This window comes from Colias eurytheme, chromosome 12 (assembly GCF_061535395.1).
Source record: "Colias eurytheme isolate Ceu_HAF_F1 chromosome 12, ilColEury1 Martin Lab GWU primary, whole genome shotgun sequence".
Lineage (NCBI taxonomy): Eukaryota > Metazoa > Arthropoda > Insecta > Lepidoptera > Pieridae > Colias > Colias eurytheme.
Window position 1 is genome coordinate 762344 of NC_142991.1, and position 21072 is coordinate 783415.

At 32.9% G+C, this 21072-nt stretch overlaps 2 protein-coding genes and 1 long non-coding RNA gene across 4 annotated transcripts in view; 2 read left to right on the forward strand and 1 right to left on the reverse strand.

Annotated features, from left to right (window-relative positions):
* Positions 1-21072, reverse strand: part of LOC149903740 (uncharacterized) — a 336421-nt gene that overhangs the window by 102905 nt on the left and 212444 nt on the right. The window lies entirely within an intron of this gene.
* LOC149903754 (bombyxin A-3 homolog) lies at positions 2366-2784 on the forward strand. Its single transcript, XM_090107751.1, has one exon. It carries the CDS (start codon positions 2381-2383, stop codon positions 2717-2719), a length of 339 nt encoding a protein of 112 aa, XP_089963877.1. The 5' UTR covers positions 2366-2380; the 3' UTR covers positions 2720-2784.
* LOC149903755 (netrin-1-like) overlaps positions 7159-21072 on the forward strand; it is a 118597-nt gene continuing 104683 nt past the window's right edge. The window contains exon 1 of one of the 2 annotated variants that reach the window (XM_090107750.1): positions 7159-8262. In XM_090107750.1, coding sequence (XP_089963876.1) covers positions 7257-8262 — 1006 coding nt within the window. In that variant the 5' untranslated portion in view covers positions 7159-7256. The remainder of the gene's footprint in view (positions 8263-21072) is intronic. The other variant, XM_090107749.1, reaches the window with a different exon arrangement.

A 21072-nucleotide genomic window follows, 5' to 3' on the forward strand; every position in this document is an offset into this window, starting at 1 on the left:
GATTTCGAAAGCAAAAAAGAGCCACGAATATTAATTAATATGTAGGCGTTTAATCGTAATACAATTATATACAAAGGAAAAACATATTGAAATGAATTGAAAAGGATCCAAGGGTCATCTAACATCTTTTAAGTTGAAATGAAAAGGTCAAGATGTTTAATAAGAAAGTGGTTCAAAGGTTTGCGTTGAAATAAAACTTAATTAAATTATCTCTTTACCTGTATGTCATTTTGTAGAAATCATTTGAATTGAGAAAAAAATTGCAACAGACGTCAGGCGTATCAGACGTATTATTTATAAGTGTTTAAATATCTATCCATACTAATATTATAAATGCGAAAGTAACTCTGTCTGTCTGTTACTCAATCACGCCTAAACTACTGAACCAATTTTCATGAAATTTGGTATGGAGATATTTTGATACCCGAGAAAGGACATAGGCTACTTTTTATTCCGGGAAAATGACGCAATCCCGGAAATCCCACGGGAACGGGAACTATGCAGGTTTTTCTTTGACTGCGCGGGCGGAAACCTAGTTTCTAATAGATTTTCCATTTCACAAGATTATACTTTTACAGACTACGAAAAGCTAAAAATATATATTCCAATGATATATTACTTAGTACTTTGTAGCAAATAATCCAGTTTCAAGAAATATCTTTGGAACAAATATGTTATTATCTTATTTACATAATTATTTTTATATTATGAAGTTTGCCGAATGTTGTTCGTGTTCTTCTTTTTCTCCGAAAATCTATACTAATACTAGTGGTCCGCCCCGGCTTCGCCCGTGGTACCTACATGTTTAAACTATCCTATCTCTCAAGTCTCAAGTTGGATCGAACTGCACATGGTGTGCGAATTTTATTATAATCGGTTAAGTGGTTTAGGAGTCCATTGAGGACAAACATTGTGACACGAGATTTATGTATATTAAGATTATAAAGAGGAAAAGTTTGTAATTATGTATGTATGGTTTTCACGCATAAACCTCTCAACCGATTTTGATGAAATTTATCACAGACAATCTTTAGACCCTGAGAAAGAACATAGAATACCTTTTATTGCAAAATATATACCACGGGCGAAGCCGGGGCGGACCGCTAGTACAACATAAATGTAAACTCTAGCTACAAATAACAACACAATGAAACAACTTTACATCAAATACAATTCCGGAATATCAAACCGAATTCTGTATAACAAATAAATGAGTTGATTCCGTTTGATTAATTCGATAAAATGAACACGATTTTGTAAATGTTTCAAACGTAATGACTAAATTGGTCTGATGGATGGAATGGCGTCAACTTCGATCAGGGAAATGTATTTACTGAGAAATCTATGCATTTCGTTTATTAAATATATAATAGACTTAAGGAGCTCTATTTCTAAAAATAAAATCGTCATTGCCAACGTTGATTACATTGTAGTAAATTGAATAAACATCACTGCATAGTATAAAACAAAGTCGCTCTCTCTGTCCCTATTTCCCTACGTCCCTTTGTATGCTTAAATCTTTAAAACATACGCAACGGATTTTGATGCGGTTTTTTTTAATAGATAGAGTGATTCAAGAGGAAGGTTTTAGTATATAATTTATTAGGTTTTAGACAAAGCGGGCGAAGCCGCGGGCGGTAAGCTAGATTAAAATAAAACACATTGATATGCTATCAAATACCATTTATTTCTTAGAAAAGTTATACATAAGGCATTCACTTAAATAAAAAAAAACTTAAATAGGGTAAGCAAACCAGTAAATACCTATAATAAACATATTCATACATAGTTCTATCTCAATGCTGAAGACTTGACTGAAGAAGAAAACTACTATGTACGAAATCTTAATCAGATCTGTACTGAAATAATTCTGAACATAAAACTATTTTATATATATATGCTCGACAATGAATCTACATTGAAGCTTTTTTTCATTAAAAGCAGAATAAGTAGAGATAGAATGCCCAGACAAGAATTTATTCTTGCTAACTTTTGACTCTACATTAGGTAACTCACTGGTCGAACAGAATATAGCACAAAAAGCCTATTTAAACTATATTTTGAAGTTAATATTATGCTATTAGGTACAATTAGGTTAGCAGTGATTAAGGTCTCATAGGTATATTGCAGACACCTCAGACACGTGTCTACTTTTTGTTCTCGAATAAGTAAATCGACGCCCACTTAATTAATGAAGATTCACTCGGCTATCACTTCATATCACGACCACTCGAGTGTGCGACGTCAAGCCCACCTTAACCTTAACATATCGAGCTCTCATTAGGATAGGCTTCTGAATATTAATGACCTGAAACTGGTATAAAATCGCGAAAATTTCTACCAACATCACACTTTCCATCGGTGCTTTGGAAGTAGAACAATGAAGCTTCAAATCGTTCTCCTGTCTCTTGCAGCGCTGGCGGCCGCTGAGCAAAATGTTTACTGCGGGCGGCGGCTGGCGATGGCGTTGGCCATGATGTGTGACTATGAAGGTGTTGAGGAGAAGCGAGGAGACAGCGCGTGGGCGTGGCTGCACAGGACACGCATTGGTTCTGGACTAGGGCCCTGGCTGGAGCAACAAATGAGCCCCAATTCAGTGGAGTCCGCGCCGTGGTTGCCCCCCCACAGGGCCCGCGCCGTCAGCCGCGGTAAGCGCCAGATCGTCATGGAGTGCTGCATGAAGCCCTGCTCAGAAAACGAACTGTTAAGTTACTGTTAATGTATCAGTGTTGAATCGATGTGTTATATGGTATATTGTTATGTTTGAATAAATGATGTTGTTGAATTTTACAGTTGTTATTTATTTTACTACTCTATATTTTTGATATCATTTTATGTAGATATTTTAATTTACTACTACTAATGTGTTGAGTTATGTACGAATTACGTGTACGATTATAGATATATCGGATAAATCTTTTTGTTTTACAAACCAAATGTTATATCAATAAATAACATTACAACATATAATTCATGTAATGTTATCAATTATACTGCTTTTCTTAAACGTTACTAGAAAAATATCGGTAAAGGTTACTAGAAAAATATCGGTATTGCAGTTTGGTACACAACATAATATGTACGTGTAAATTTGCTTGTAAAGTTTTAAATATTTAATAAGATAAATGTATTGAACAGTACACTACAATAAAAAAATAATAGAAAAAAACCTTTATTCAGAGAACAAAACATGGTATTCAATACAATCGTATGAACCTATAAATAGCTTCTACAGTGAAAGCATTGGGATTTCTGCAGATTCAAAGGTTACCCTTCCAGTAAAAGCTCAAGGGGGTGTGGGGGGAGGGGGGGGATGTAAGGGGTGTCGATTGTTTCCTACATTTGCGTAATGAATGTCACATTTGTGTGTGTTTTTCTAATTTTGTTACGGTCATTGACCGAGGTTGTGTTTGTGGTAGAGTTTGTTGCGAAATGGTAAAAAAGGAGAGCAATGTTTAAATTTATTTGTTTAATTTATATACTAAGAGAGGACATAAATTTGTATAATGTAATATTCAATGTTCATATTATATATTGTTCATGAAAAAATGACAATATTTGGTATAGTTTTGTTGAAAAGGCCATATCGTCAAAATGGGATGGGATATAGTCAGAATCTTTATATAATCTCTAGTGATGATCTAAATAATTGATATGAAAGATAGTATTTTTTTTATTGCTCGATTTCCATATTTTATTACAAAACGATATAGTAAGTACTTATAATAAATTTTTAAAAGCATATGAGTGATTAAAACATTGACTCTACATTCTTAAGTTCTTACAATAGAAGTCAAAAAAGGTGTATACAATAATATTTTTCTATTATATTAAAACCAAGCCAAACTTTATCTTTATTTTTCATTTTTATAACTATTGGCACAGACAGTCAATAAATATTGAAGCCACAAAATGTCTACAAAGTTCAAGCTCATGTACATACAAATAAGTCTCGGATAGATTATTAATATCGATATTGACATAGCCGGATAGCCAATTAGCCATGCCCGGGTATCTGTCCCTTACCCCGGTCCGCCCCGGGCACCAGGGGACTCTAATTACGGGAATATCCAATGTTTTTGACACAAGCTTATGTTTGCCCCGGGGCAAGTTTGGGTATGACCGATAATCTGTGTGATTAAAAATGCTTCGTCGATATATTATGTACTAGCTGCTCCGCACGGTTTCACTCCCGTGGCTCCACCCCTATTGGTCGTAGCGTGATGATATATAACCTATAACCTTCCTCGATAAATGGGCTATCTAACACCGAAAGAATTTTTCAAATCGGACCAGTAGTTCCCGAGATTAGCGCGTTCAAACAAACAAACAAACTCTTCAGCTTTATAATATTAGTATAGATGCGTAAAAATGTATAATAGTTTAGTAGGTATTTAAGAATTATAAAAGTTTTTCTCCCGAATAAATGAATCACTACATGCATAGTATAAAACAAAGTCGCTTTTTTTGTCCCTATGTCCCTATGTATGCTTAAATCTTTAAAACTACGCAACGGATTTTGATGTGGTTTTTTTTAATAGATAGAGTGATTCAAGAGGAAGGTTTTAGTATATAATTTATTAGGTTTTATACAAAGCGGGCGAAGCCGCGGGCGGAAAGCTAGTAATAAATAAATAAAACTTTTGTAAATTACTGAACTAGATTTACATTTACGTTTGTTTAATTGAATTTCAAAAAGGAAACAATAGCATTATTATTTCTTTTTATGTATTACAATTTCCTGTTTTGATCGCAAAATCAAAATCGAATTTAATGAAATTTTGGTATTTATAAAGACCACATTTAATTTTCAGTTACTTATTTATAGTTTTTAATCAATGTCTACCACAAATTAACTTATACAATTGTGCCCAAAGGTTTATATTATTAGCACTAAAACTTATCCGGCAACTTCAAAGCACTGTTATCAGAAATCAAGTAAATCGTAAATACTGGTATTGGAATTTCATTAATATAGACTAAGTAATTTTGAACTTTAGTGAGAAATTAGAAATAAACTATTTACATTACTACCTGTATAAAAACGGTATAAACAAAGTATATTAAATAAAATATAATAAATATATAGAAACTAGCGGTCCGCCCCGGCTTCGCCCGTGGTACATATGAAAAATAGATGTTGGCCGATTCTCAGACTTACCCGATATGCACAGAAAATTTCATGAGAATCGGTCCACCCGTTTCGGAGGAGTATGCAGACTAACATTGTGACACGAGAATTTTATATATAAGATAAGAAGTAGCCCTAAATACAGTAAAAATTATAAAGTGAAATATTGTATGTCTGTCTATAGGTATATACTAATTTGAAGATCGGCTTTACTTGAAAATCAGCTCCTAAACGAACGAGATGAAAATCGAGATAGTATAGAGAATGTCTATGCTACACTAATATAGGAATAATATCTTCAATTTACGAATTTTCTACAATAAGCTCATATAGACAGTGTATACCTTATGTTCAACTAGCTTTCCGCTTGCGGCTTCACCCGCGTTTTCAAAGAAAATCTCGCATAGTTCCCGTTCCTGTGGGATTTCCGGGATAAAACCTATCCAAGTTACCCTCTATATGTGTGCTAAATTCCATTGTAATCGGTTCAGTATTTGCGTGAAAGAGTAACAAACATATATACATACACACACATATAGGTATCCATCCTCACAAACTTTCGCATTTATAATATTAGTAGGAAGGATAGGATAGGATAGGATAGGATAGGTTACTTCATTTTCATTTATTAAAAAGTCCCGCAAGTATACCTTTTTCTACTAAGCTTTAAAATCACTAATTAGTAATTACAATCTCTACAGGCATAGACACAAGATCATTACTCCCAGACACACTTCAGGCACACCACTGCGTAATTCATTTATAGTCTGTGCTTTTTGTCTGGGGTTGCCCTCTTTTGTGCTATTGGTAATACATCTGCGTATATAATTGTTTGATTGTGTTTATAAATCAAAGAATAATAGCTGAATAGAAAATTTAATTTAGTTAGTCAGTTTTACAAGTACAGGAGGACGAACATAATTGTAAGGCTGTCAAGAATAATAAAAATAAATAAATAAATTGAATATTTGTAGAAAACTTATTTTTAGGTTGGATAATGTATATTTTAATGATCACATTAAAAAAATACTTATCATGTGTTAGGGTAGTATAAAACGAAATGGCTTTCATTGTAAATAGCGTATGATCTTATTTGAATCATATATATATATATTTTATTTCTATTATTTTTAAATAGGTATCTAAAATTAGTTCATCGTTGGTCAATACGTACGTGAAACAGCTGTATCTATATACATAGTTTGTTATTATGATATGTTGATTTGTATCCATACAATCAGTTATTAATTATGTATGTTTTAATACGTTGTTAAATAAACAGTATGATGTGAGTGAGTTTTAATCAGTCAGTTGAACAGTATTGTATATTAATTAATGGGATTTTTTAGTATACAACTTAAAAATTTATCGTTTTGCGATAACTGAATTATACCTAAAAAAATAATTAGTATTGTTAGTATTTAAGGACTTGAGAAAATGTTTAATTGGATATTGATAATTTTAAGCTGAATGAATACAGATAACTTAAATGCACCTAGAGCTTATATTATAATAATGCAATAATAAATAACAAAATAAGTTTAAGATACGTTATAAAAGGCAAGGGTCATTCAGTTAAATTATTCGTTAGTATACTGGCTTTATTTTTACATTCGTTTTACTTTTTACAATTGTAATTGCGATGAATATGTATTAAATGAATTATTGACGGCAGTGAAATAGAAACGTCTGGCGACTCTACATTTTTGTAACTCTCCTTTTTGAATTAACACTGTAAGAGATATTGAAAGAAAGGAAATAATTGATGAATAAAGTAGTTTTAATACTAGAATTATGTTTAATATGATTTTAAAAGTTCCCAAAAGCCTTAAAATTTTATGGCTCTCATTCTTCCGCCTCATATACGAATCTATAAGATTTGATGGCGAAAGTGTACGCTGTTTGATTGCAGCGCGTTGTTTTCAATTTAAACTTTTGTTATTGTTGCCGTATCTACTAATATCATCAATTCTCACTCACCGATAAAAAAGTTTCTCAAACAAAGTCGCGAGCGTACGGCGTAAGCTCGTAAGCTCCCGCCCCTCGGTTAGTCTGCCGGCGGCCTTCGACCGGCGCGCACGTGTTTCAGCCGCTTAGTTCCGCGAGTGAGTGTCAGTGAGTGAGCATGTTCGTCCGCGTCGTGGCTCTTCTCGCCACCGCGGCCCTGGCCTTATCAGCTGCACCCCCAGACCCTTGCTATGAAGACGGCCGACCGCGTCGCTGCATTCCAGATTTCGTGAATGCCGCTTTTGGAAATCCCGTCGTCGCTTCTTCCACCTGTGGAAAGAGAGGCCCCGAGCGCTTGTGCGATCCACCAGGAGACCAGAACCCAGAGAATGCTTGTCGAGTTTGTGATGCCGCTCGTTCAGATAGACGGCATCCTCCAGCTCATTTAACTGACTTAAACAACCCGCACGACGTGACTTGTTGGCGATCTGCTGCTCTACCACCGGCGTCTTACGATTCTCCACCAGATAACGTGTCTTTGACTCTATCCTTGGGAAAGAAATATGAGCTTACCTATGTCAGTCTTCAGTTTTGTCCCAAAGCAGCAAGACCTGACTCTGTGGCCATATATAAGAGCGCCGATTACGGTATCACTTGGCAGCCCTTTCAATTCTACTCGAGCCAGTGTAGACGGGTATATGGGCGGCCAAATAAAGCGACAGTTACATCTGCAAATGAGCAGGAAGCTAGGTGTTCTGATTCGCATAGATTAGGCGAGAATTCTGGCGGAGCGAGATTAGCTTTCAGTACTTTGGAGGGGCGCCCGAGCGCGGCCAACTTCGACATATCGCCTGTGCTACAAGACTGGGTGACGGCCACCGATGTGCGAGTGGTCTTCAACAGATTACACATGGTTAACGAAGGGGATGAGGTGGATAACAAGAAGCAGGCGGGTTCTGGCACGCAGCATTACGCGGTTTCGGATTTTGCGGTCGGCGGCCGTTGCAAATGCAATGGGCACGCATCTAGATGCATTCCAACCAAGGGTGAAGACGGTCAGACGATGCAGCTGGCCTGCGACTGCAAGCACAACACGGCTGGACGAGATTGCGAGAGATGCAAGCCGTTCCACTTCGACCGGCCCTGGGGACGCGCTACTGCTAGGGACGCCAATGAATGCAAAGGTTTGTTTTAATAGCGCCCTATTTAGTAGTAATTCTAAAGTATATCTAAGGAATCCATATAAAATATAATAATAATATAAATATTAAAATAATGTTGTTAATACGGTATTCTCTACATAAAAATAATCTATACATCCCAATCTATGATTTATGAATGATCAAGAATTATACATAACTAGCATTCCGCCTGCGGCTTCGCCCGCGTTTTCAAAAAAAAACCCGCATAGTTCCCGTTCCCGTGGGATTTCCGGGATAAAACCTAGCCTATGTCACTCAGAAATAATGTAGCTTTCCAACAGTGAAAGAATTTTTCAAATCCGCCAAGTAGTTTCGGAGCCTATTCAATTCATACAAACAAACAAACAAAAAATCAAACCTTTCCTCTTTATAATATTTGTATAGAAAACATGACCTTGATAATATCAATTAAGAAATTATAATTTTATCTCATTACTTGTCGAATAAATTTTTATAGGGTCATAATTTTGTGTTTATCGATAGCTTAAATGAGATTGGAAGATATTAAATATTTGCGTTATCATTAAATAATAAATACACAGTGATTGTTGGAGCGGATGTTTTAATGATGGAAATAATGGGTTCTTCGTAGTGATGGCCGAAATCTTGTATCGATATATCGTATCGTTTTTATCGATACACGATAATATCCTATTCCACTTATCTGTGGACACGATAAATCTTATACAACAAAATGACTATTATGTGTATAGTGAATGGATATTGTCGTTCTAACAGCGACAAGGGATTTGAAAATACCGGCTCGCGTGTATTCTGAATATTGTTTAGATTTCATTTTGTTCAAAATATTAAATTCTCTATGTGGGCATACCCACGTGAATTTAGTTACTTACATTATTTTACTTGCCACTAATGTTTAAAATTAGTATTTTTTTATTTCTATATTAGAGAAAGCAAAAAAAACATTAGAATAGTAAAAATGTTCATATTGTTTAAATTATAAGCAGTCTGTATCACATGAACATCTCTCTTTATCAAAAAATTCATTCTTCATCAAAATCGATCCAATAGTTTAGTACATCTATCGACAAGGCTATATTATCGTATCACATGCCTATTCCCTCATAAAACCCACTATAATGGGTATAACAAAGACCTGTACTTAGGACTGTAGTTTGAATTAGCTTTTGGTTAAGTATAATTTAATAATGGTAGAATAAACAATTGGTATTTATGGCTATTAAATTGGATAGTGGGAGCGTAATTAGATTATATTTTAATACTAGTAACCCGCTTCGAACTTGCATGAGCTTTTTTCACTATTTTAAACTCGAACTCAAAAATGTTTTGTTCAAGTAAACTAACAAGTTTCATTAATAGTAAGTTTCTTAAACTATTACGGATTCTGTATGTCATTTCAACTGAGAAAAATCGACAAGAAACTAGATGGTATCGCTTAGATACTATTATAACGCGAATCATGTAAAAAGAACGCTGGATGAAAGTGATGGGGTGTGTTTTGGCATGTATCGAGTTTAGCACGAAAGTTATTTGCTGCTTATTTTATTTTTGAAGTAGGCTCTCGAGCCGTGGCTTCGCAACTACATATTTGTATTCTTATACCACCTCATAACACCAAATAGACCAATAAATCGCCAATGCGCAGCTTAACCGTCAGCGTTCTTTTTACATGACGCGACCTATACTTGTATGTAAAGCTCAATCCGTAAAGATACCTAGTCAAGACTTTATACGTTACTAGCTTTCCGCCCGCTGCTTCGCCCGCTTTGTCTAAAATATAATAAATTATTTACTAAAACCTTCCTATTAAATCACTCTATCTATTTAAAAAAACCGCATCAAAATCCGTTGCGTAGTTTTAAAGATTTAAGCATACATAGGGACGTAGGGACAGAGAAAGCGACTTTGTAATGATTGAATAAGAAATATCTATAATCACGTAAGAGCCATAATAATGATATTATAAAGCTATAAAATCATATGGTTCAACAAGTCAATAACTGCGTTAAAAACAACCGACTTCAAACTTGCACTTGCAACATTTACAAATACAGACAAAAATGCTCATAAAATAAAAACTACTGGGCCTATCCGAATAAAATTTTTATGGGACCAATTCGACACCATCCCGCATCGAACAAAAAAAGAATCACGTAAATCGGTTCAGAAACCACGGAGTAATCGGTGTACATACATAAAAAAAAAAAAAAAACATACCGGCCGAATTGATAACCTCCTCCTTTTTTTTGAAGTCGGTTAAAAATAATAAATCTCTCTTATACTATACTCTCCTACTCTCTTCACTATCACTACATAGTATAAAACAAAGTCGCTTTCTCTGTCCCTATGTCCCTATGTATGCTTAAATCTTTAAAACTACGCAACGGATTTTGATGCGGTTTTTTTAATAGATAGAGTGATTCAAGAGGAAGGTTTTAGTATATAATTTATTATGTTTTAGACAAAGTGGGCGAAGCCGCGGGCGGAAAGCTAGTATTACTATAAAGTATTCGTTCCATCTATTATATAAAAAAATTGTATAACAACATTCATATACTTTACTTGACGATTTACATATACATACTCGATAATGTGCCAAATAAGAACCCAAAACAACATAACCTTTTGTCACAGTCGGCTAAAAACATTTACACCATTTCCTTTACACCTTATATCTAACTGTCTTAATATCAAATGTTTAACTTAATATCAGCACTTCTTTTTAAGGTAACACCTACGGAACATCCATTTTGGCGTGTTTGCACCCACACAAGATTTAATTAATATTGGCTTGTACTTGAACTGCGAGATTCAATGTAAAAGTTTCATCAATGCTGATTAAACCGTTTTGGTAACGGGGTACAAATTTTAACAAGTAGATACCTATTTACGTACAAGATGTTTCAGCAAGTTAACTATAATATTAATAGGTACAATGAAAAATTATCCAAAACTACCCAATAGCTTTTTCTTGAAGAAAGGCAAAAATATATCGACGTTTGATAATTATGAAAACCTTAAATAATAAAAATGTCACTAATAAACTCAATGAAAAATATTCTGCACTCAAGTTGTTAGTTTTTTCACCAGTCAATACCTAACGCGATAGTCTTGACTTTACGCGTGCGATATGTATTTTGTAAAATTGTAAAACTGACATGATTTAAAAGAGCAACTATGGAGTTTCTTGCCGGTTCTTCTCCGTAGATACTGCTTTCCGAATCGGTGGTAAATGTTAAAATATGTAATGACGTTTCAAAAGTGCTTCTAGAAGAAGTCTAATTGAATAAATAAATGTTTGAGGTTGAGTTTGAGATTTATTCTCTCTAGGACTTTCCTTAAAATAGTAATAAAATAGTAATATCTTATCGAGAAAGTCAGTTAAAAATACAATTATCAAACATGACCCCAAACTTAATTGTATCACAAGATAAGTCTAATTTATTTTTTATCTCGACGAATTATAGTCAATAACAATGCGACTGCGCCCACGCTATGATTTGTGGCCCGGGTTTGTCTATTATCATACATATATATCAACTTTTTAATTTTATTAATGTCCGAACGATTATGAGATATTTGAACTATAGTAATGTGTGTTCAATGGTTTATCAGTTTTGAATAGGTGAGTATTTGGTATTAACTGTCAATTTACCTGTATAAAGATAAACAGAAGAAAAGGGATTACATTTTGTTTTCTAAAGACAAATAGGAAGTTTTAAAATCACAAAATCTATTTGATATTTAATAAGTACATAAAAATATCATAAGACTAAATAAATTATCATATCTATACTTAAATTTCTTATTGAATTCCTGTAAAAATAAAAATATCTGTAAATCACCTAGCTCTTTCACACTAAATTAGCTTATATGGAGTAAACTAAGTCTACTCTCCAATCTAGAACTAAATTAAATGAAGAAGCAAAAAGCCTACGCAAAAAAGGAAGAACGACATTCATGCCCATTGCAAAGATTCGTAAATCCTATACCAAATATTTTTTACTCTATAAAATCTTTTCAATTATGATTTTATTACAAACCTATTTAATTTTTTAAACGCCTCGTAATCCACAGGAATGAAATAAAAAAGAAACAATTGATCGACAACCTTTCGGCTATAAAATAAATCTCATACGCGACCATAAAGCACAGAGTTTTAACACTAAAAACTCGTAAACTGTGAATGGAGATCAAATCAGGCTTGATTTATTTGAAGGAATTACGAATGAAACTGGTTGTATTGTAAGAAGTAATGTAATTCATTTGGGAATGTAAAATTGCATTTTTTATGTTAGTGTCGTATAAATTGCGTTGTACTTTCTGGTAACGAGAAATAGCTTCGCTTAGTTTTGCACAGGATGTAAATGTCTGAGTGAAAAATGTCTGGGTAAAAAAAGGAATTAATGATGTTCATTCTCTATATGTAAAATATATTTTCTCTTTATAGAGCAAATAAATATCGTTTTATAATGGCGTTTTTCATGAATAGAAAAATTCCTGTTTATTTCGTTATATCAATAAACTAATTCGATTACTTTATTATTGTGTATAAAAATATAATTTGATTATTGTATATCTATAATATAAAAATGAATCGCAAAATGTGTTGGTAAGCGCATAACTCGAGATCGGCTGAACCGATTTCGATAATTCTTTTTTTATTATATTCCTTGAAGTACAAGGATGGTTTTTATGTAGAGAAAACGTAAATATGTACCACGGGCGAAGCCGGGGCGGACCGCTAGTAAAATAATAAAATTGATTATTATCGATTGAAATATGTTAATTTTTGTAGTATTCAATTTCAGTACCTATATTTTTATTTATTATTAATACAACCTATGTATTTTTATTATTAATTTCACATCTTAGTCATAGTGTACAAGAAAAGTACATTTTCTACCGAGTCTAAAAGTGAAATAGCGATGTGTCTAAAAACTCTATAATATAATTTTATCATTCTATCGTAAAGTTTCTTTTTTTTTTTTTTTTGTGTGGTGTCTCTCAATGTTAGCCAGAAGGGCTTCTACATTTTAACGCGGACGCGGGGGTGAACTGAAGGTTCACCCTGGTAAAAAAATCGTAAAGTTTCGCAATTCAACTTTTTTAGTTGCTAAAATTCGAATTAAATGCGCTGAGTCATCACAAGGAATTTACTTGAAAACTTAAATGCCTATAAATCCATCGGCTATCTTGTCTAGTGGTAGATAACCTTTGGTATGTGCAAAAATAATGGATGCTTTTTAAAAAGGCTTTTAAATAAAACAAGTATACAAAGTATATCGTATTTATTTAAAACATTTCTAACATATATTTCCTCTTAATAAAAAAAAAATGTCTCGGTCTGGTAGGATGCAAGAGGCTGTTCACCTACTTGTCCCTAAAGAAAATTGATCAGTGAAACAGATGTATAATGCATCTGCCCCTTACCCCACTAGGGGACATGGGAATTCACTTATTATTATATTATATTTTCAATATCACATTATTTGTTAAACTACAGCCTGTGTACTTTTGTACAATTATAAATTGTGTACTTTAACGTATATATACTTGTTCTATATAATACATTGTACGAAGCAACGACTCGGCTAATTTAAAAAAGTCCTAACACAGGATTTCAAGCGACTGATCAGCACAGAAGCCAAAACCTAGATTTAATTACACAGGGTATAGTTTTTCCCGCGTGCCACATGTTATCCGCCCCTGCTCCATTAAGAACTAACTGACAAAACATTGCTCTTTTATCTCCCTTTTCATGTCTTTGTCTTCGCAAATATCCGAAAACGTGACCACTCTTTCGGTAATATGAGTTTTCGATAACTTTTTCAATTGCACCTTGAGCTGTAACAACGCTGTAACAATCTGTTGAAAAGCAAAAAAATTTGTTAAAAATATTTTTTTTTGTAAATTCTAGTTTTAGTATATGAATAACTTATGTGATGATAATAAGTTGTTGTACTGTATCTATGATTCAGTAGTATGCGTGTAACAAGGAAGGTACACTAAAATAAATAAAATAACATCTTTCACGTTCATCATAAATCATAATAGGCCTTAGAACAGATGACGCAAATTAGAAAAACAAATAATTGCTAGAATATTACATGTTATTACATTTTTTAAAGGCTTGTTCGTTAAATTTAATAATACAAAGTTAGAGAAAAAACTTTGACATTGAAAATTTAATACATATCGTCATATCAAGTTCGTGTTTATTTACTATAACATTTGAACAGTTTAATTAGGTAGGTACATATTTTCTTGTATAATATATCATTTACTATGTACTCAAAAAAGGGCATATAGGTAAGTTGAACTTACACAAGAATTATTTCAATAATCAGCTTGCTAAAAAATTAACAGGATATCTCGTTAGGTTATAAATTTAAATGAAACCAAAAACGAAACAACATCAAACGGCAGAGCACGTTGAGTGCGTGCTTTGATAAAGCTTAAAAAATGCTTATCTGCTGTTTTTTGACAATTAGTGCATTCCTCTGCGTTGTTGGTTACCATATTATTTTATTTTATTTCTATCTATAAATAAAAATTGTACATTAATATAAAAATAATGTGGCTATTTATTATGACAGTGGGTGTAGGTACGATTGTATCCCAAACTTCCGGAAAAATATAGAGCGGAACATATTTTACTTATATTTTGTATGATATTTATTAAAAAAGCCATTAAAATGCATTTATATGAAACTGATCCTTATGCGTTATTATGTTTTCACCATACGTTTCTGCTTCATGGATTGGTACCGACATGACTATTTCATTCATTGTCCTCTCTTTCGTCCTATGTATTTATACCAGAATATACCTATAGTTATAGGTTATATTGCAATCTCTTCTAACTCGATCCAGCCATTTTAGCTCAATTGACGAACAAACATCCTACCTGTCCATATAACCTTTTCGTAATTAAATCAAGCAACAAACAACTGGGATCTCTATATACGGATTCATGGAAAATTCTGGAAGAAAATGCCAGTAAACATTAGTATTTAACTTTTTTAGCAAACTGTCCGTTTATTTGTCTAGGATGGTTCTTGATTGGGGTCCAGTGGACCCCTTTAATCTTGTTAAGTATTTGTCGGTTACTGATTCCTTCTACTGGGGTTCCTTTCCAAAATGTACTCGTAAATAATTTGAATGCTTAACTAATATGCTATAATACTTCTACTTGTGGCTTTTTTGGTAACTAGATAGATAATCTAGATCTTAATTCATCTCAGTGCTAAATCAAAGCACGTTTAGATAATCCATTTGTGATTGAGAGAGTAACAAACATCCATCCATAAATGATAATTTACAAACTACTTCTTCATTATATATCGACACTTAGTTTATAACTATTCAGTTAACAACTACATAATATATTAATATGAATGATGCACAATAAATTATCAAGATTTATGTTCCTTTTTACGCAAAAAGCAGTAAACCGTTTTGGATCATATTCATATTTAGTACCTAGATAGAGTATAGCTTGCTTGTTATATAGATTATTGTTTTTTATTGTATAGAGTGTATGCACAGTGTATGCATACGCTTATTTTTATCAAGCAACCTTGCGAGCAATGCCGCGGGACAAAGACAGTATTCATACACGTCTATTTTAGAATAGTTTGCGTACTTACATCGAAATTAGCAAGATTAATTAATTAAACAGATTAAAAATTCGATCCTTAAATTATAAAACGAAATGTTTGTTTACGCAAATATCCGTAATGGTTAAACATGTTAAATTATCAGCAGCAATAAACCTTGTCAGGAATAATTAACGATTTCTTCGTGTGAGGTTATCTGCTGCATTTATATGCCAAATGATTTACTTTATGGTAATTATAATATAAAATCTCTGATTGCTTCCTTGGTGAGGAACGTGTTAAATGCGGATTCCATTCTGGCAAATCCTTCCAAAAAAAAGATTGCTTTCCTTTAAATTGTTATGCCCTTTCTATTGTTTTTTATTGGTACTGAATTAAGAATGCAAGTCATAATAGTAAATGTAATTGAAATATAAATTGATCGAAAATAAATCGACCGATCGATTAAATCGAAAAGACAGCATTCAATTAAATGTAATAAACGAGAATGACTGTAGTTGTGAATATGTAAAACATCTATTTAAAAACATTTATTATTACAACTATTTTCTGTTTATAAACTTAGTTAAGGGTAAGCTTTTGAAGAAGTTTGCCTCCTCCATTCTCACTTGAAGCGATGGTGGTCGGGGTCTACGGTCTATTATGATTTATGACCATAGATAATATAATATGTAATATGACGTATAAGTGAACTACATTCAGTTTGGTATCAATAAAAAAATACGATTCAATTCAAACAATTTTAACAACAAACCAAACTATCGATAAAAAATTATGGTTTCATTAAATAATACCTGGAATGGAGTAATAAAATAACTCAAACAGAAGCTGAGTTTGAGTTTGAATACAATAGAGAAATGTCCTTTTGGTGGCAAAGTGGGCGGTCCAGTAATTATGTCACATGTAGGCATAAGGGATGACAGTTATTTGGGGATATTTTGTACCTTTTTTTATGTTATTTGTGTTGTATTGAATAATGTTATGAGAGAAACCGGAAGGACTAAATTATTTATAAAATGTTGTTCCTGCCTGTAATACAAACCCGAATATGTATTATCCTATTTTTATAACATTCTACTGACTAATGTTATGAGAAAAACAGTAAAACGAACCCGTCATATTTATTGAAAATGTTATAACAATCCTGTAGACTGTAGTATGTGAATGTGTGGAGAGGCTAAGATTTTAGATTGATTTTAAACCTTTTTTTAAAAATGTATTAGTTCAGAGAGCCTGCTAGTATCTATATATGTATATATAAAACTCAAAGGTGACTGATATAGTGATCTATCAACGCACAGCCCAAACCACTGGACGTATCGGGCTGAAATTTGGCATGCAGGTAGATGTCATAACGTAGGCGTCCCCTAAGAAAGGATTTAGAAAATTCATCCCCTAAAGTGGTGAAATAGGGGATGAAAATTTGTATCATGTAAATTTATCTTTTCCACGCAGGCGAAGCTGCGGGCAACAGCTAGTTCATAAATATAATATGAAAGAAGTAAATGCATAATTATTATTCTTAAAATCTTTTTGTTTAATTGACATAATTTTTTTGTTTAATAGAGCACCTAGAGTTCCTTGCTGGTTCTTCCCTATAGTAACTGCTTTTCGAATCGGTAGATAATAAAAAAATATAAAATAATATAAAATTCTATATTTAGAATGTTTATCTCTGTATATCTATTAAGTAAAAAACTCCCCTCAAATAAGGAAAAAAACAAAATAGCGCAAAGTTATAATCAAATTTCTAAAAATATGACCATGAAGTTTTTAAAAGTTCTATAAGGACGTATAAAACATTGTATTATGACTTTAAAAGGGAGAGGAATTAAATTGTGAGGGCACTCAAAATAATTGAATCATCCTTCTTATTGACAGACAGACGGTTTCCATGTAAATGAAACCTTGGAACTTTGTTATTTATTATAAGTTGTGAATGTTTTGAAGAATTTGTTTTGCTTGTAGCGCTGGACAGAACATTCTGATATATGAACATGAACATAATGATATCTTATTAGTACCTAATTACTAAATTATGAAGCTTTTTAAAATATTTTTCTGATAATTATGATATCATTGTTTCTTCTTTGAACCATTTTTAAATAGCATTCGTGAAGTAGGATGTTGATGCGGTTGATACTTACGATCGAGAAGCCCCATTTATTCAAGCCGAAAAAATATCATTAGAATTATGTAAATCAGTAAATTATACCAGTGCTTTGTGAAAATACATTCGAACCACTGAGAGACTATAGAGCACGCGTAGAATCAATTCAACAACATGTTGTTTATGGGGATCGAGATAAATTAAAAATATCTACATAAAACATTTCATCACAATCGACCCAATAATTCTGTATAACCCACGAACAAACATATAGAATTATAACTGCATACAACAGGAAGTCGTTGATACTTCCCGTGTATTAATAACACGAATGACAGATATATAAGAAAAACGTTTTGTAAAAAAGACAAGCTTGATATTCAAGAAGTAGAGCAATTTAAATATATGTTTATTTTTCATAACGACGGAAGCTATGGAATCATGTTTACACTTTTCAAACACGCACGAATGTTCATTTTACTGTCTAAAAAACTATTAATTCGGCTGAAACGAGATTGAAAATCGTTAGGTAGTGATAAATATCTATTAAAGTCCAAGTTGGTACCTACGTACAAGTAAAAATATATACCTATTTGGATATAGAATTGAAAATCATATCGTCAATACTCAATATGAACGATTCGTAGTAATCAAGTAAGAATCAAGTAGTAGGTAATGTTACAGTTAATCGATACCATATCGTCTATCGTTTCATTCGCTTAAACTTCACGCTATAAGCTGCCGCTTGAGCTTTTCTTACAAACTTTAACTATTCACCATTCATAACATAATTTTAAAAATATAGCCCAAGCTAGTCATTAAATAGATACCCAACTATAGTATGTAAAACTTCAACAAAATCAGTTTACTGGTACATTCGTGAAAGCGTAACAATTAGATAACACTTGTAACATTACACGCTGTATTCATAACAACCCCAAACAAAGCCCAGCATTAAATACATTTATTTCCCTCATTGTTCTGTCAATGATATAAAAATAATTATACAATGGTTCTCGAGGCAGCGCACATAGTATAAAGAGAAGAAGTAAGTTATCTTTGAAAATCGCGCCGTTTGTATGTTACACGCGGAGCGCTTGCGCACGTCCGATGTGACAAGTGACAACCCTGTGCCTCTCGAGTTTAGATACAGTTCGATGTTCCGAGCCGCCATTAAGTTTGAATCGTACTGTACTGTGCTATCCTAAACGCCAGGAGAAGGCCTACCTACTTGTTCTCTTTATACTATGCAGCGCATTACAAAGTTTAAGGTTCATTCCCCCCCCATTGTGTTCCCACTCCAGGGCCTGTCTTGCCGCCTAGCCTAATTAGAGAGGTTCGCTTACTGAAAGGAGTCGAGAGTGTAAACAGTTTGTAGTGTCATTTGCAACGTTAACTCAAATAACGTAAATCCGCTATTAGCCTGTTAGGGGTGTGCACACATTGCTACGAAGTTAGGTACGAATGCATTTGCAAACAAGATTTGGTTTAAACTTAAAAATTTTATGGATTTAAGGTATCAGTGCTGATCTTACATAAACGTTACCTGAATTGACGCTGGATTATTATTTAATCTCCTGGAACAATTATTAGTCATAACTGATTATCTGTTGCTGCTGCTTCTTTTTGTAATGAACATAAATAAGAATTATTTCCATAGATTTTTGAAGTGAAACTTCTTTATCGGGGTTGGAAAAAAATTTAGTGTAACATATATTTTTTTTTTTTCGTTACGCGTGACATTTTTCCATTACGCGCCATCTTTTTCTTATCCCTACCACGCGTGATTCGACGTATTTCTGTAAAGTTGCATAATATAGTAAATTATTTTTTGAAAAATAAGATCATAAAGAAGTTTCATTTCTTACGTGTGTACACTAGTACACGCACACATTTTATTTTTATACAAATGTAACAATTTTTCAACAAAAATATCACTATTCAACCTTCGTCGGGGCAATTTAAAAGGGGTGGGAGTTAAAAACAATATTACATCTACTCGCGTACGTTAATGATATCACTGAAGTCAATTTGGAGCGATCCACAGTAAAATCAACATTATTATCACAGTAATATCAAGTTATATTCAGTGGCAAAATCATTTCTCATTAATAATTACAAGAAATATCTACTACTTAATAGAGTCCACGTTTCCTACACTCTATCCTAAATAGCATTTGATTAGCAACTAATCGTTTTGGCAACTCGCCACAATTCATTGGAACTGCCACTTCAAATCATAAAAGGATGCATCTGTTCATCAATTATCTGAAAAAAAAGCACAATAGTTGATGAAATTCGAAGTATTATTAAGTTATATTTAGTATTTGATGTTGTTTAACTTCAATAGTAAAGCTCATAATTGCATTACACTAGTAAATTGTCAACATTACATTGGCTTTAAAATATCTCAGGTAAAATTTGGCAAGCCAAACAAAAACACATGAAAATAGATTCTTCTTATACAATTACCACTAACACTAAATAAAAACTACAGATATTCTAAATATATATACCGTGTTTAATTTCAGAACGTATCGATGAAAAAAACATGTCAAAAATACACGAATATTATGAAAATTTACGAGCGTAGTGTGGCAACGTATTTAGGCCCGTTTATTTAAAGGACTGCTAACTGCTCGCTTGTATTACAATTTATGATGTGTTTTGTAACATGACGGCGCGACTATTTAGCTAGTTATATTGGTTCGGAATAATAAAGCTTTCATATGGAAGTGAAACCACAGACTAAATAGTAATAAAAATGTTAGAATAAGAATAATAGGATAAATGTCAAAGATATAAGAATATGTTATATTGCTGTGTTTATCTACAATATGAGCGTAGATGTGAGGTGCCGCTTGTGAACAAAAAATAGATAAATAAGGAAATGGTACAAATTGCTACTTTCGAAAAGCCATTAATAAGTTAAAATAACTTATTTAGTATTAGCAATGTCACCCTTGATAAGTTGCTTCCGGCTTTAAAATGTCAAGATGGCCGCCCCCAACTGTCAAATGCATAAAATTCGCGCGCTTTGTACTATTGTCGTTTACAAATATAAATTTGCTGAACATT

Excerpts from the sequence above, each read along its gene's own strand:
- LOC149903754 (XM_090107751.1), top strand. The coding sequence starts at position 2,381 with ATGAAGCTTCAAATCGTTCTCCTGTCTCTTGCAGCGCTGGCGGCCGCT.